The sequence below is a fragment of the Trachurus trachurus genome (genome assembly GCF_905171665.1).
Source record: "Trachurus trachurus genome assembly, chromosome: 9".
Lineage (NCBI taxonomy): Eukaryota > Metazoa > Chordata > Actinopteri > Carangiformes > Carangidae > Trachurus > Trachurus trachurus.
The window spans coordinates 9177665-9190618 of record NC_139895.1 but is presented as its reverse complement, the minus strand read 5'-3'; the positions used below and the strand labels follow the sequence as shown (position 1 = coordinate 9190618).

The 12954-nt window shown below is 40.5% G+C and overlaps 2 protein-coding genes across 2 annotated transcripts in view; both read right to left on the bottom strand.

Moving 5' to 3' along the window:
- The window catches only part of LOC310991483 (zinc-binding protein A33-like), a gene marked incomplete at its 3' end in the record, with an annotated part of 79136 nt that extends 67343 nt beyond the window's left edge, over nt 1-11793 (bottom strand). Inside the window, exon 1 of the mRNA XM_083979200.1 lies at nt 11708-11793. The remainder of the gene's footprint in view (nt 1-11707) is intronic.
- On the bottom strand, nt 8474-9869 carry LOC310991917 (nuclear factor 7, brain-like; the record flags this gene model as incomplete). Its single annotated transcript, XM_083979846.1, has 1 exon — nt 8474-9869. The coding sequence occupies exon 1, from the start codon at nt 9782-9784 to the stop codon at nt 8474-8476; it is 1311 nt and encodes a 436-aa protein (XP_083835972.1). The 5' UTR covers nt 9785-9869.
- Nucleotides 11794-12954: the final 1161 nt, after the last annotated feature.

The following is a 12954-nucleotide window of genomic DNA, read 5'->3' as shown; positions in this document are numbered from 1 at the left end:
TTCACCTTGCCACATGTGCAAGGCAGGAGAAACCCGCCCAGAGTTAGACGCCCTCCCAAGAAGTTGTCATACCATTCAGTACTGGTGAAACCGGTCTCGGATCAGCAAAAGATAGAAATAGGACGCAGACTGTGGCAGGAGGCCAGAGAAAAGAAGATGGGGGCTGGTAAAGACTGAACATGACACATTGCACATATGTTGCACTTCACACCTCATATCAGGAACACGTTGTGTCTGGTTGTCATTGGGGTGTTTGGGGGGGTTGTATGAAATGGCTGGGACGCCATCACTGAAAGAGGGGGTGGGTGTAAGGAGGTGAACTTATCCAAGGAGCCTCCAGGAGGCGCCCCCTTGTTGTTTTGCTCTAGTACTGTCAGTGGCCTTCTTCTTTGTTGGTTGTGGCCATTTTAGGTCACAACCTGATGTTTTGTGCTAAGGTAAGCAGCTAGAGCTACATCTCTCCACTAGAGATGGAAAAATAAGTTATTGTTTGTCACTATACAGGTGATTGGTTTGACAAATATGAATGTTAGGAGTCATATTAATGTGGGGATTCTGTTATGGGTGCAAGAGACTTCTGGGGGGTTTGTTAAGTTTATTATGCTGGAGAAATGTGTTGGTTCTTTGCATACACACACACACACACACACACACAGAGTCTCACTCACTCGCTCAGTTACAACCACACATACTCTTTCAATCACCCTGGCACACACCTGTTACCTGCTGGTTATACTGGTTACTGGAAGGGATTATGCTGGAGGTTTTATTGTTGTGGGATATGTTCTTGTTTTGTAAATGTGACAACCTGATGTTTTGTGCTAAGGTGAAGCCCTGTGATAAAGACCGAGCAACCCAGATCCTTTCTCCCTGCCTGGTTATTCCCTCCGTCTTCCACCGCAGCCAAGGAATAAAAATACACAACGCAGAGACTTATTAGGTAGACCGAGGGCCTACTCTGATCCAGGCCAGAGGGAGCCGACCTCAAGGGTTACATATTATTATTTGGACAATCTGTCAGACATCCGAAGAAGCAGTCCTGGCAGATGCAAAGACTCAGTGTAAAAAGAAAAAGCTGCAGGAAATGCAGCTTGATAGAGAATTATTTTCTTTTTTTTTTAAAGGTGTAAGCTACAAGTTGAATTCCTTCCAGCCAGTAGGTGTCGCACTCGCACCCGCCCGCCCACGCTCCAACCTTCAATTGTACTGGTAGCCAGGTTCACCTATTGACCCTTTGCACACAAATAGCCATACGTAATTAGATTATGCAATGTTTGTTCCGTTTACAAAGATTTTCAAAAAAAATTGCAATACATTTTTGTTTGTCTTAATGTAAGTAATCAACTCAGTAATTTTCAAGGAGATATCTTAAGGTTAGAAATTTTAACCTATTCACGTGAGAAAAATAAGAATGGGCTATATTTTGGTCTTTTTCAAAACTTTCCCCTAATGGGATTCTTCAGGGCTTTTTTCCCCTCACTCAGGACATATTGAGTTGAGTTTGCTTCTGTTGCAATTTGTTCAACCTTTTTTTTTTTCGTAAAATGACTGGACTAATGGTGATTTACTGTATTCTCTGCAGCTAGCCTGCTCCAGACCAAGCAAACAGCCAGGCTTAGTAATTCAGTGATAGTATAGTGTATAATACTGTATTGGTGTTGATATTAAGCCAATTATAACTATAGAAAGGGGCAGGTACTATACGTTTTTCTTCATCCTGTTCCTTTTCATTTATGGTGATTACTACACCATGTGTACTACATCATGTAACGTAACGTACAAGTATGTAAACCATGAATGGAATAAATCGAAATTAATAAATTAATTTTTAAACAAACAAAATACATTTACAATCATGAAAAAAAACATGCAAGATTTAGGCTAATTTTGTAATCATAGGCCTTTTCATGTGTTTATCAGTATCAGTTATATTGCATTGTGGTATACACCACAGTGTCTATGTTTAGCTTTGCCCGGCCTCTCTCTCTCAGTCCATCGACAGACAGGTTAAAAATCAATAATCATGTCAGCCTTAGGCCACGTTAGTTTATACAGTCTGTGTATTTGTACATGAAGTGAAGTGCCTCCCTACTCATCACTTCCTGTTGTTTCCTCCTTTTCTCTCAGTGTCTGTGAAGAACTATAATAATAATAATAATAACAACAACAACGTTGTATTAACACTTACCTCCCTCAGACTTCAGTTTCTCTCCTCTACTCCGTCCACTTTGACACTTTAACAGACATCAGATTTGTTTAATACTTATAGTTTGGTTGCACTGGCTCCTCCTTCTTGTTCTCTTAGATTAGAAAAACTGTTTATCACAGGAAATCATCTTTGGTGTTCCTCTAAATATTAAAGCAGAAGTAAGCGATCCGGTCGTTTTGGCTAATGCTGCGTTCCAGGCAGGCTTTTGAAACCGTAAATTACAGCTTCAAGTCACAACTTATGACTTTGTAGCGTTCCAGGCAACCCGCAACGTTTCTCCGACCTGTTTTACCGGTGAAAGTCACTATAAAGTCACTAGAAAGTGGTGCTCTTGAATTGTTCAGTTTTTGTAGGGAATGTATGGCTGTGGGGATGAATGAAGGGTAGGGTCTTCTGTGATGGTCTGAGCTCTCTTTGTGACCGCTTGAGTATGAAGCTCTGATAGTGAGGTTTGTGTGAACCAGGATGTGATGTTAAGCTCTAGCTTAAAGTTATCTTAAAATAGCCTAGAACAATAGCTGAGGTATGAAGTCCACATGCATCACTGTTAGGATTTTTATCTGAAAGAAGCTTATTTTAAAATATATGAAGCTGATAACTAGGTGCTCATCACAGCTTACAATGCGTTATTGTCTTCTCAGACAGGATATGACCCCTGACATGTAAAGGAAGAAAACTAGTACCCCCAATTCCAATCCGTTCCCTAAAGACTCAAGCCCTGAACCCTCACTGACTAAAGTGACGTCAGCTCTAAGTGACAGAGTGTGAGAGTCTGTGAGGGTCCAGATGCTGTAAACATGAATGGAACAGCACTTACCCACTCTCACGACACGTTACCTTGACAACAAAATGTTTTTAACTCCGCCCTTGGACCGATAAATTTACTGTACTTTCAATACGCACAAGGTGTGCGAGGGAGGCGGACTCAAAACAAAATGTTCCTGGATCAGATCTGATCAAATCATCATCAATAATCACAAACTGCACGTTAACACTGACAGTAAACTTCTTCTTTTCTTTTTATTTATTCCTTTTTTTTTGGCTCCTGTCCATTAACAATAAAGAGAGCGGCGGAGCTCTCTCTGACTACTTGTGTTAATTTCTTTTTTTTTTTAACACTTGCGTTCCGACGGCATCCCATGTGTTATGGTTTGACTTCACAACGCTATGAACTGTGGGTAATTCCCCTACCAAAGTCAGCATCGGTGCTGACTTACGGTAAGGGGGCAGTAAGGGCTCATTCACTGACTCACTGACTTGATGATCTGACAACGGAACAGCCCTAACACACTCACGGACTTCCCGTGAACGCGCCTCTAAGTCAGTGAGTCCGTGAGGGGTCGGATTGGAATTGGGCCGTAGTCCACTTTTTAGTTGCCCCCTCTGGTTGAGACAACTTACCCATGTGACAACAACACCTATTCCTCTTGGTATCACACCTGTATGGATTCATTCAATGTTAGCCTATGAATAAATAGTGAGCTATACAGTAGGATACAGCAGCGGTAGAAGAGCTGTTGACATATTTCCTGTTTAAAAGCACAGATGTATTACAAGTAAAATAAACTGAGAGTATCAGAAATAAAAGCTTCTATTTACACAAAATACTTGTGTCTTTTCTTATATCTATTACTGTATATATTTATTAACATTAATTCAGTTATGGACACATCCCATGAGGTTTGTTTTAAAGGGATAGTTCACCCAAAATTCAAATTTCACTCATTATCTACTCACCCTCATGTCGACTAAGGGCTAGGAGAAGTTTCAGAGTCCTCCGTGGCTTCTCTGAGTTACAGGGGGTCTCGGCGTAGCAGTGCATGTCCATATAACGGTTGCAAATGGATACCAACTGTCTTCGTAACAAAAAGACACACCAGAAAACATCCAAATACCTCCATGCTGCTCGTATATAATGTCCGTCTTGTATTGAAGCCCCGAAATGCCCCCCCGGCAAATACACACAGTGACATAGAGACATACCAACACACATACACTAACACCCACACACATACACACTCACAAGCTTGCACACCAACACACTAGCTATCATTATTGTGACATGACCAGACCTCTTCTCTTCACACAATCAACACCTGCACACATGTACTCTTCACTCATGCACACCTTACATTACTGATTCCACTGATCCTCCACACTCCATAAAGGCTTAATTTGGTTCAATTTGGTTTAATAAAGTACTGATTTGAACATTTACATGGTGTTGTCTGTCTCCATTTTTGTTGTGACCCTTCAGGTCATGACAATGTAAATTGAGTGGGCCACTTTGCTTTGTTATTACAGTAATAAATCCAGATTTCATGGTTTTATGTTTGTTTGATTTTTAAATCAGAGGGTGTTCCCACAATTCCCATTGTGACATTTACAGGTGTTAAAGGGATAGTTCAACATTTTGGCAAATTGGCCCATTGCCATAATCCCTAGTCATAGCAGTAGGTTTGTTACCTTTAATTGTCGGTGCAAGCTATTTTTAGAACGGCGGAGAAGAGCAGGGAGCTGCTCAGAGCTATATGGAGGCTAATGGGATTTCTTGGTTTCCCTCATCAAACTCATCAAATAAACAATCCAACAACTCCAAAACGCTCTGGTGGACAAGTTGTGACCTGCACATTCACCACGCTATGAGATAATAACACAACGTTACGAGACAGAGTTGTTTTAGAGGTAAATTCATGCAAAACCGCTGATGCGCGTTGTCTTCAGGGACAGTTTGTCAGGAAGCAGTCTCTCGAAAACAGCTCAGTTTTGTAACGTTCTGTTATTATCTCATAGCGTGGTGAATGTGCAGGTCACAACTTGCCCACCAGAGTGTTTTGAAAAATGTTGAACTATCCCTTTAACACTGGCCTGCTTTTTTGTTACATCCCACATCCTTGATAAATGCTCTGACTTTTTCATTAGGCCTGTATGGTTAATCTGAAAACAGCAAGATTTAATAAAATTAGGTTGTTCTTAAGAAATCTTGTAAACTATTGCTTTATGCACAGCTCCACTACTTCCTGAAATAAGCCAGCTCCTTTATTTCCTGTTTTACATTATTGGACCAACTGATTAATCCAGGTTTGACCTCACAACAATGGTCAGGCACACCTGGATTAATCAATTGGTCCAATAAAAAAAAAACAGGAATTACAGTAAAGAGCTGTCTTATTTCAGGAAGTAGTGGAGCTGTGCATAAAGCCCATTTACATTGAATATTAGTCAGTAGGGATAAGTAGTCAACAAGTATCAAATAACAAGACGCCATGGACTGGTGTTCCTCCCGTCCTCCGCAGTTTTTTCAGTCACCAGCCGCCACTGGTTTTAGCCTATTTATGCTCGTACACAACTCCCATTAATTATTCAATCATATAGGTGGGGCAGTTTATGTGTGTCTCACTTTATCCTTATAATAAGTGTAGCCAGGTGGTAAATTGATAATAAGTGTAATTTCCCACTTGGGTGAATGTATTCCAATGTACTATAATGTGTTTTTGTTTTCTTTTGTTCTTTCTTTTAAATGTCATATTTCAAATGTAAATGTAAACAAAATGTAAATGAGTTAAATAAGTGGTCACAATGTGGCAGCATTGAGCTGCTTTGGGTTCAGTTGGACGCATTTTGGTTTAGCCGCCAGGTGCATTGTGGGTTATTGTTGTCTTTTCTGCTGAATGTGAGCCACAAGTGCCTGAAATGTCTCGGCGAACAGAGGAGACTGTTGTTCTGTTCAATTGGTAGGTAAAATACGCACACATTGTAAGAGACGCCGTAACAGAATGTGACAGTAGTATAGTCTCATTTAGAGATATTGGTGATTTATTTCAGAGGGTAGCATGCCAGCTGTCGACCGGGGCTAACGACTAGCTTCAGGAAGCTCCAGCTCCCGTGTTCCACGCTGCGTGGCGTGTAAGTGACTGTGGTAATATTTTGAATGCACATTTTCGAGTTGATATGACCGTGTCATGATTTTAATGACGTGTGTATTTTGTTGTTTCTGTAGACCTTCATAGCCCACTGCCGTATTTTGTCCCCTATTCTATTTGGTCCCCTGTGCTATTTTGTTTCTTTTTATGCTTTTGGTTTCGGTTCTCTCTAAAGTCTCAGATGAGAACGAATGACTTTGAGTTTAGAAATTCAGTCAAATAACCCTTTTTGCAACTGATGTGAAATAAATAAGAAGGCTACAAGAACCCCAGTAAGTGTGTCCTGTGTGCTTCTAATTCCCGGGCTACATAAGTAAGACAGCTGAGGTAACATGTAATACAGTCAAATGACAATTAAAACTGTTCAAGCAGGTATATTAAAAAAAAAATTAAATTTTTACTCCTTTAAGACCAGTCAGTATTATAATAACAATGGCATTATCACTGGATTATGAGCCCTGGCAGACAGCTTGTGGTATCCAGTGATCTTCAGATATCATTATCAGCATCTGCACAACTGCTATTTTCATGTGCATCCAACTGACTGAGTTAACAGCTGAGTCTTAAAGCAGAAGTAAGCGGAATGTTTGTGTTAATACAAGGGTGTTTTCACACCTGCAGTGTTAGTGCGCACTACATTTGGTCCCGTTTGGGTCAGTGTGAAAGCACATCTCACTTTTAATGCGCACCAAAACTAGTGCGGCCTCAGGAGGTGGTCTCGGTTCGGCTTCAGCCGAACTCTGGTGCGCACTAGTTGATGTGTGAAAACAACCGCACTCTGGTGCGACCCAACTGCCAGGCGAACTCAACAAGTTTGAGGTAAAAGGGCTCCCGTAGTCGTTGACAACGGGTTAACGCAGTGGGGAGACCGCCCGGTGCTCCGGTCCTACGCATCTCTGACCACAAACGAAGCAGCAGCAGCGGGGCAGCCGGTCGGTGCGTGTCCGCTGAGTCCACTCAGACACCGGACAGGTCGGCGGGTCCGTCCCTCGGGTCCGCGGAGCAGCTGATTACCGAGCAGCAGATGTCCGGCCGTGTTTAACGTTTAACTGGGAACTAACGGGACTGAGCTGGGTGAACGCAACCGGAAACCAGCCGGAAGTACCAAACAGAGTTTAGATACATACAAACAATATAGAAATAAATGACCAGAGCTACTAACAACCGGCCCTACTGGAGTCTCCATCATGAAAGTTTTATCAATCAGCGCGTCCAGATTTCAACCGGTAGTCATGGAGACATGACGCTCTCCAAGTTTGGTCCCGAGTGACAAAAAGCAGGTGTGAAAGCAACCGCACTAACTGAAAAATTAAACAATGTATCATTTTAAAATTTGGTGCGCACTAAACATGTGTGAAAACACTCTTAAATAGTTATATCTTCCAACAGCAATCACTTATATAAAGAGTTTGGTCCAAAACAGGGGTCTCTCAGTCACTCTGCTCTGCTCTGAGCCGAGGAGAAAACTTTCCTTGTATCCTAGAACCTTTATCCAATGAGGAGAGAGAACGGCATGAAGGGCTGTGTGTGCAGCCAAGGGACGCGCGTGAATGTGGTGACGTAGGGACGAGGACCAATAGATCCATGACGAGGGCGGGGACTGCTAACTCCATCGGCTGACAAGAAATTAGCCAAAACGATCGGATCGCTTACTTCTGCTTTAAAACAACAGGGAAAGAAGAAATGTAGTTAACAGCTGTAGCTACTAAGACAGAGGAGACTTAAACTGAGAGAAAATTTAAGTTTTAATCACTGATTGATCCAAGTTGTGTAAACATTTGTTACATAATTGTTTTATATAGTTTATATGTATTTACAACTGCACTCAGGCAAAATAAAGCAAAACTAGAAATGAATGATTTTCATGTAGAAACACCGGTTTGGGGACAATAAGGCACTAAGTTTCCATGACACCAAGAAATGAATATAAAAAACACTTCACATTATTAATTTCTAGTATAGACAGAATAAAATCAGTATGTGACCCAATAATCAATAATGGTGAAAGATAAACCTTACAAACTTAAACAGATGATGATAGAAGTTAAAGAAAAAAAAGTAGCTATATGATAGAGTCATTACAGTGAATATTACACTGTTGGTAAATAAAAACAAAATCATCACCTGATCTCATTCGGTTGTTGAGTTGTTTCAGTTTTGTACATTAACACAGTTCTGGATGATTCAGAGCCCAAAATCAGTGAGATAAATATTTCAGTGACCCTCAACATCAAATAAAATGTGTTTTAAAGACAAAACGACAGGTGAGCAGGTGTAGAAGCAGGTTGGCTGTAAAGTGTGATGATGAGTTTAGAGTTTAATAAACCTCAAACCATCATGATTAACGTCCCTGAACGTCACAGACTGATCTCAGAGGGACACATTTTGATATTTTGATATCAGAGGTTTCAGCATCACCAGACGGTCCAACACTGAAATAAGGGAAGAGTTTCTCAGTGAAAGTGTCTCTGTAAGTGCAGATGTGAGTCATGTCTTCAAGGTCGTAAAAGGACACCTTCCCCCCGTCATAGTCCAGCTGGACTCTGATCCTCTGGAGACTCTTCTTCACTGTCACAGTCTTACCAACGCCATTGGTGTATTCTCCACTGCGATGCGTCATGCACCAGATTCCATATTCTGGTGAAACAAATATCTTTCCCTTCCTGTCAACTGACTCTTTAGCCAAACCCACATCCCAGCCAGGATGATCTCCCACCTCCACCTCCCAGCTGTGTTTCCCTGAGCTGAAGCTCTCAGAGCCCAATATGTGGGTATAATTAGTGTTTCTCTCTGGATTGTCAGGAAGCTGCTGCTTTGTGTCTCCACATCTCACACTGGTCAGATCATCAGACAAGTAGAGGTAGGGATCTGCAGTGTTTGGGTCCAGGATGACAGGAGTGAAGTGGACCTTCTCCTTGATCTTCTCCCAGACTCTGAAGGACAGGTTGCCCAGGTGTTTGGCCTCATCTATCAGAGCTCCTGAGAGCAGCTGTGGATCTGACAGTGAGCACTGGGCTCTGGCTCTGGTCTGAGTGGCTTTATAACTGCTGAGGAACGCCACCTTGTGTTTCTGCAGCTCTTCTTCAACAGCACAGATACTGTCTGACAGAGAGGAGATCTGCTCCTCAATCATCTTCATCTCTCTGCTCATAGTCTTCCCCTTCTGCTCCTCTTCCTCCCTCAGAGCTGCCAGTCTGGACTCCTCTTCCTCTCTCAGGAGCTGGTGGAGCTTGTTGAACTCTGCTCTGATCTGCCTCTCTGTGGACGACAGCTGCTTCTTGGAGTGTTCAATCATTTCATTGTAGGTTTTTTCCACTTCCTCGCATTTGGTCTTCTTGTCCTGCAGAGACTCTAGATCAGATTTCAGCTGCTGCTTCAGGTCACTGACTGCTTCTTCAGTCTCTGATCCAGTTTTCTGTCTCCCAGCAAAGGAATCAGCCAGATCCTTCAGTGTAAAATTCACCCCTGGATCCTCTTTTGAAGATTTCCTTTTACAAATGGGACAGTTTTTGTTTTTAGCTTGTCTCCAGAATTGCTGCAGGCAGCTTGAACAGAAGCTGTGGCCGCAGCTCAGAGACACAGGATCTCTGAAAGTCTCTGAACACACGTGGCAAATCAGGTAACTTTCAACAAGAGCGATTTTCTCAGCCATTTTTTCAGATTTTCAGATTTCTTCAAAGCAACAAGACTCACCAAAGTTTATTCCCTTCGACTCTCTCTGTACAATCCACTGAGTCTGTGTTTTCATTTCATTTCGATTCTTTATTGAACATGTCATAGGCTAATAAAAACAAAAACAAACCAAATAACAAAAATAAAAAATAAAATCAGATAAGTGTATATTGGCAATCATCATCTCTAAAAGAAAATTGCCTGCCATGTTCAAAAGGGGTAAGAAGAAGTTAAAAAACTTTTCTGGTCCTACCCCCTCTATTTATATACTGTTAATCAAAAATAATAATGACAATAATAAGTTGTACATATACATATACATATACATACATATACACACTCACATGCACACATACACATACACACATATATATACACATACATATACATACGCACACATACATAAACACATATACATGCATAAAACAATCATAGTAATATATGTATTCAGGATAATTAGTCCCGTCCCTAAAATTGAAAAACAATAAAATAAAACAAAACGTTAGTCCACCGCATAGGAACTCAGGGTTTTGTTTCTAAATAGTCTCTTTAGTTCATTTAAGTTGTTACACATTTTCAGGTCGTTGCTGCAGTTATTCCACAAATTAACTCCTTTTGTTGTGACACAGTGGCGTTTCATGTTGGTCCTTACTGGTGGTTTTTTAAATATACATTTTCCTCTCAGGTTATGCATACTTTCCCTCAACTGGAACAACCCTTGGATACTGCTAGGTAGTTGTTGTTTTATTACTTTATACATGATTTGGATAGTTTTAAGATCAACCAGATCGTGGAATTTTAAGGTTTTAAGTTTGATGAAAAGTGGATTTGTAGATTCCCTAAAGGGGGTTTTATTAACAATTCTTATTGCTCTTTTTTGGAGCAAAAAGATTGGTTCTATATTGGTTTTATAAGTGTTCCCCCACACTTCCACACAGTAGGTGATGTATGGAAGAATAAAGGAACAGTACAATGTATATAAGGAGGCTTGATTTAATAGATCTTTGGCTTTGTTTAGTATTGCAATTGATTTGGATACTTTGGCTTTGATATAATTAATGTGTGGTTTCCAACTTAGTTTGTTATCTATTAGTACACCTAAGAATTTAATTTCGGATACTCTTTCGATTTCTACATCATGTATCATAATTTTCTTCTCTGTGTTGATGGTTCGGTTCCCAAAGATTATAAATTTCGTTTTACTTAAATTCAATGTTAATTTGTTTTCATCAAACCAAGTTTTCATCCCACTCAATTCCTTTTCCACTGTATCCAAGAGTTGTTCTAAGTTGTCTCCACAGCACAGCAAATTCGTATCGTCTGCAAATAGAATAGTTTTCAGGATTTTTGATACTTCACATATATTGTTAATGTATAGTATGAACAGCAATGGTCCCAACACTGAGCCCTGGGGTACTCCACAGGTAACCCTCAACATTTGTGATTTAGAGTTATGTACTTCAACATACTGATACCTGTTTGTTAGATAGCTGGATAGCCAAGATAGTGCTATCCCTCTGACACCGTATCTTTGTAGTTTTTTTATTAATAACTCATGGTCCACGGTATCAAATGCTTTTTTCAAGTCCAGGAATACCCCTACTGCATAGTTTTTATTTTCTATTGCCTCCGTGATTTTTTCTACAAATTCTATCAGTGCCAGTGAAGTTGTCCTGTTTGTTCTAAAGCCATATTGTTGTTCATACAACACTTTGTGTTTTGTTATAAATGCATCTAGTCTTGTATGAAAAATTTTTTCTAATATTTTCGAAAACTGAGACAGCAGTGAAACAGGTCTATAGTTAGAGAGTACATGCTTGTCTCCGGCTTTATATATTGGTATGACTTTAGCCATCTTCATTTTTGTTGGAAAGTTCAGTCATCGTTCAGTCATCGTCCAAACCTGTAATGTGATGCCTCTGGACTCTGCTCAACTGTTTTCAGTTTCATTAGTGCCTCATGGGGACATGGCACTCTCTACAGTGGGTGATGTCAACAGAGTATCTGTGAGTGCATGTGGATGTGTGTCTGGCCCATAGACTGTATAAAAGGTTAGGGTCTGGCCGCTCTGTTTGTGTGTGTGTATGTGTGTCCGTGCCTTCATGTATGTATCTATGTTGGGCCACCCCATGGGCTTCAATGAGGATACTGTGGGTTTTTCATTCTTTAACAGAAGGGCACCAAGGGTGACAGTTTTTGAACTATTTTCATACAAACTGCAGCCAAACACCAGAGAGAGGAACCGCAGAACACTCCTCTGACGGCTCAGCAGCACTGTCCTCGTTTTTTTTATTTTTAGCCACTGTCAGGTACGCAAAAGCACATGGTGACACACGTGACATTATGGTTATGATGCTGTGTAAAGCTCATTGTGCTAAACTGCTTTAAAAAAAAGGGGGGGGGGGGGGCTATACAAATAATCTTGCCGATGTCCACATGGAAATTACAATCCACAGAGTCTGTGTTGTTCAGTAAAGATCTAAATCTGTAGTGTGAAGTCCCGTCTCTGCTCTGATTGGCTCTGCTCAACCGTTTTCAGTTTCACTGGGTGGAGAAGTGACTGAAATGAAATTGTCATTAGTATTTTTTCCACTAGGTGGTGCTGAGAAACTGCACCAAAAATGATCAATGGAATTGTTTAAGTTATTTATTTATTAATTTTCAAATCAAAACCTTTGTTGCTTTAGTAAATATGAGGAAGGATGATTAACTGAATATCGAAAAATTGTATTTGACAGTTACAAACAACATGTAGGCCTAGGCCTATTAGTTTTGAGGTCAGGTTGTATTCCCATGTCATGGGACCCAATATTTGCAATTCACCACATTTACAAGAACAATAATCAACATTTTATAACACTAAATTTAATTTCTGAATAATGTGAAGTTAGTAAGATTTGTCACAATAAAGATAGATAGCATACCATTCCCATTCTATAGCCTACTGGTAGTGTTTCTTTTGCAGGCCTGGAATAGCAATTTCAAGAGCCCTAGAATAGATCATTAGATAGAAAGTAGCCCTTTTACTGATAACAGATAGTAGCCTATGATGTGACACTAATACTTCTTTTCTCTATTGCTCGTTCTCTTATGTTATTATTGTCAGATGTCAGAGAATAAATAATGGGCTCGTCCGGGATTTGAACCCGG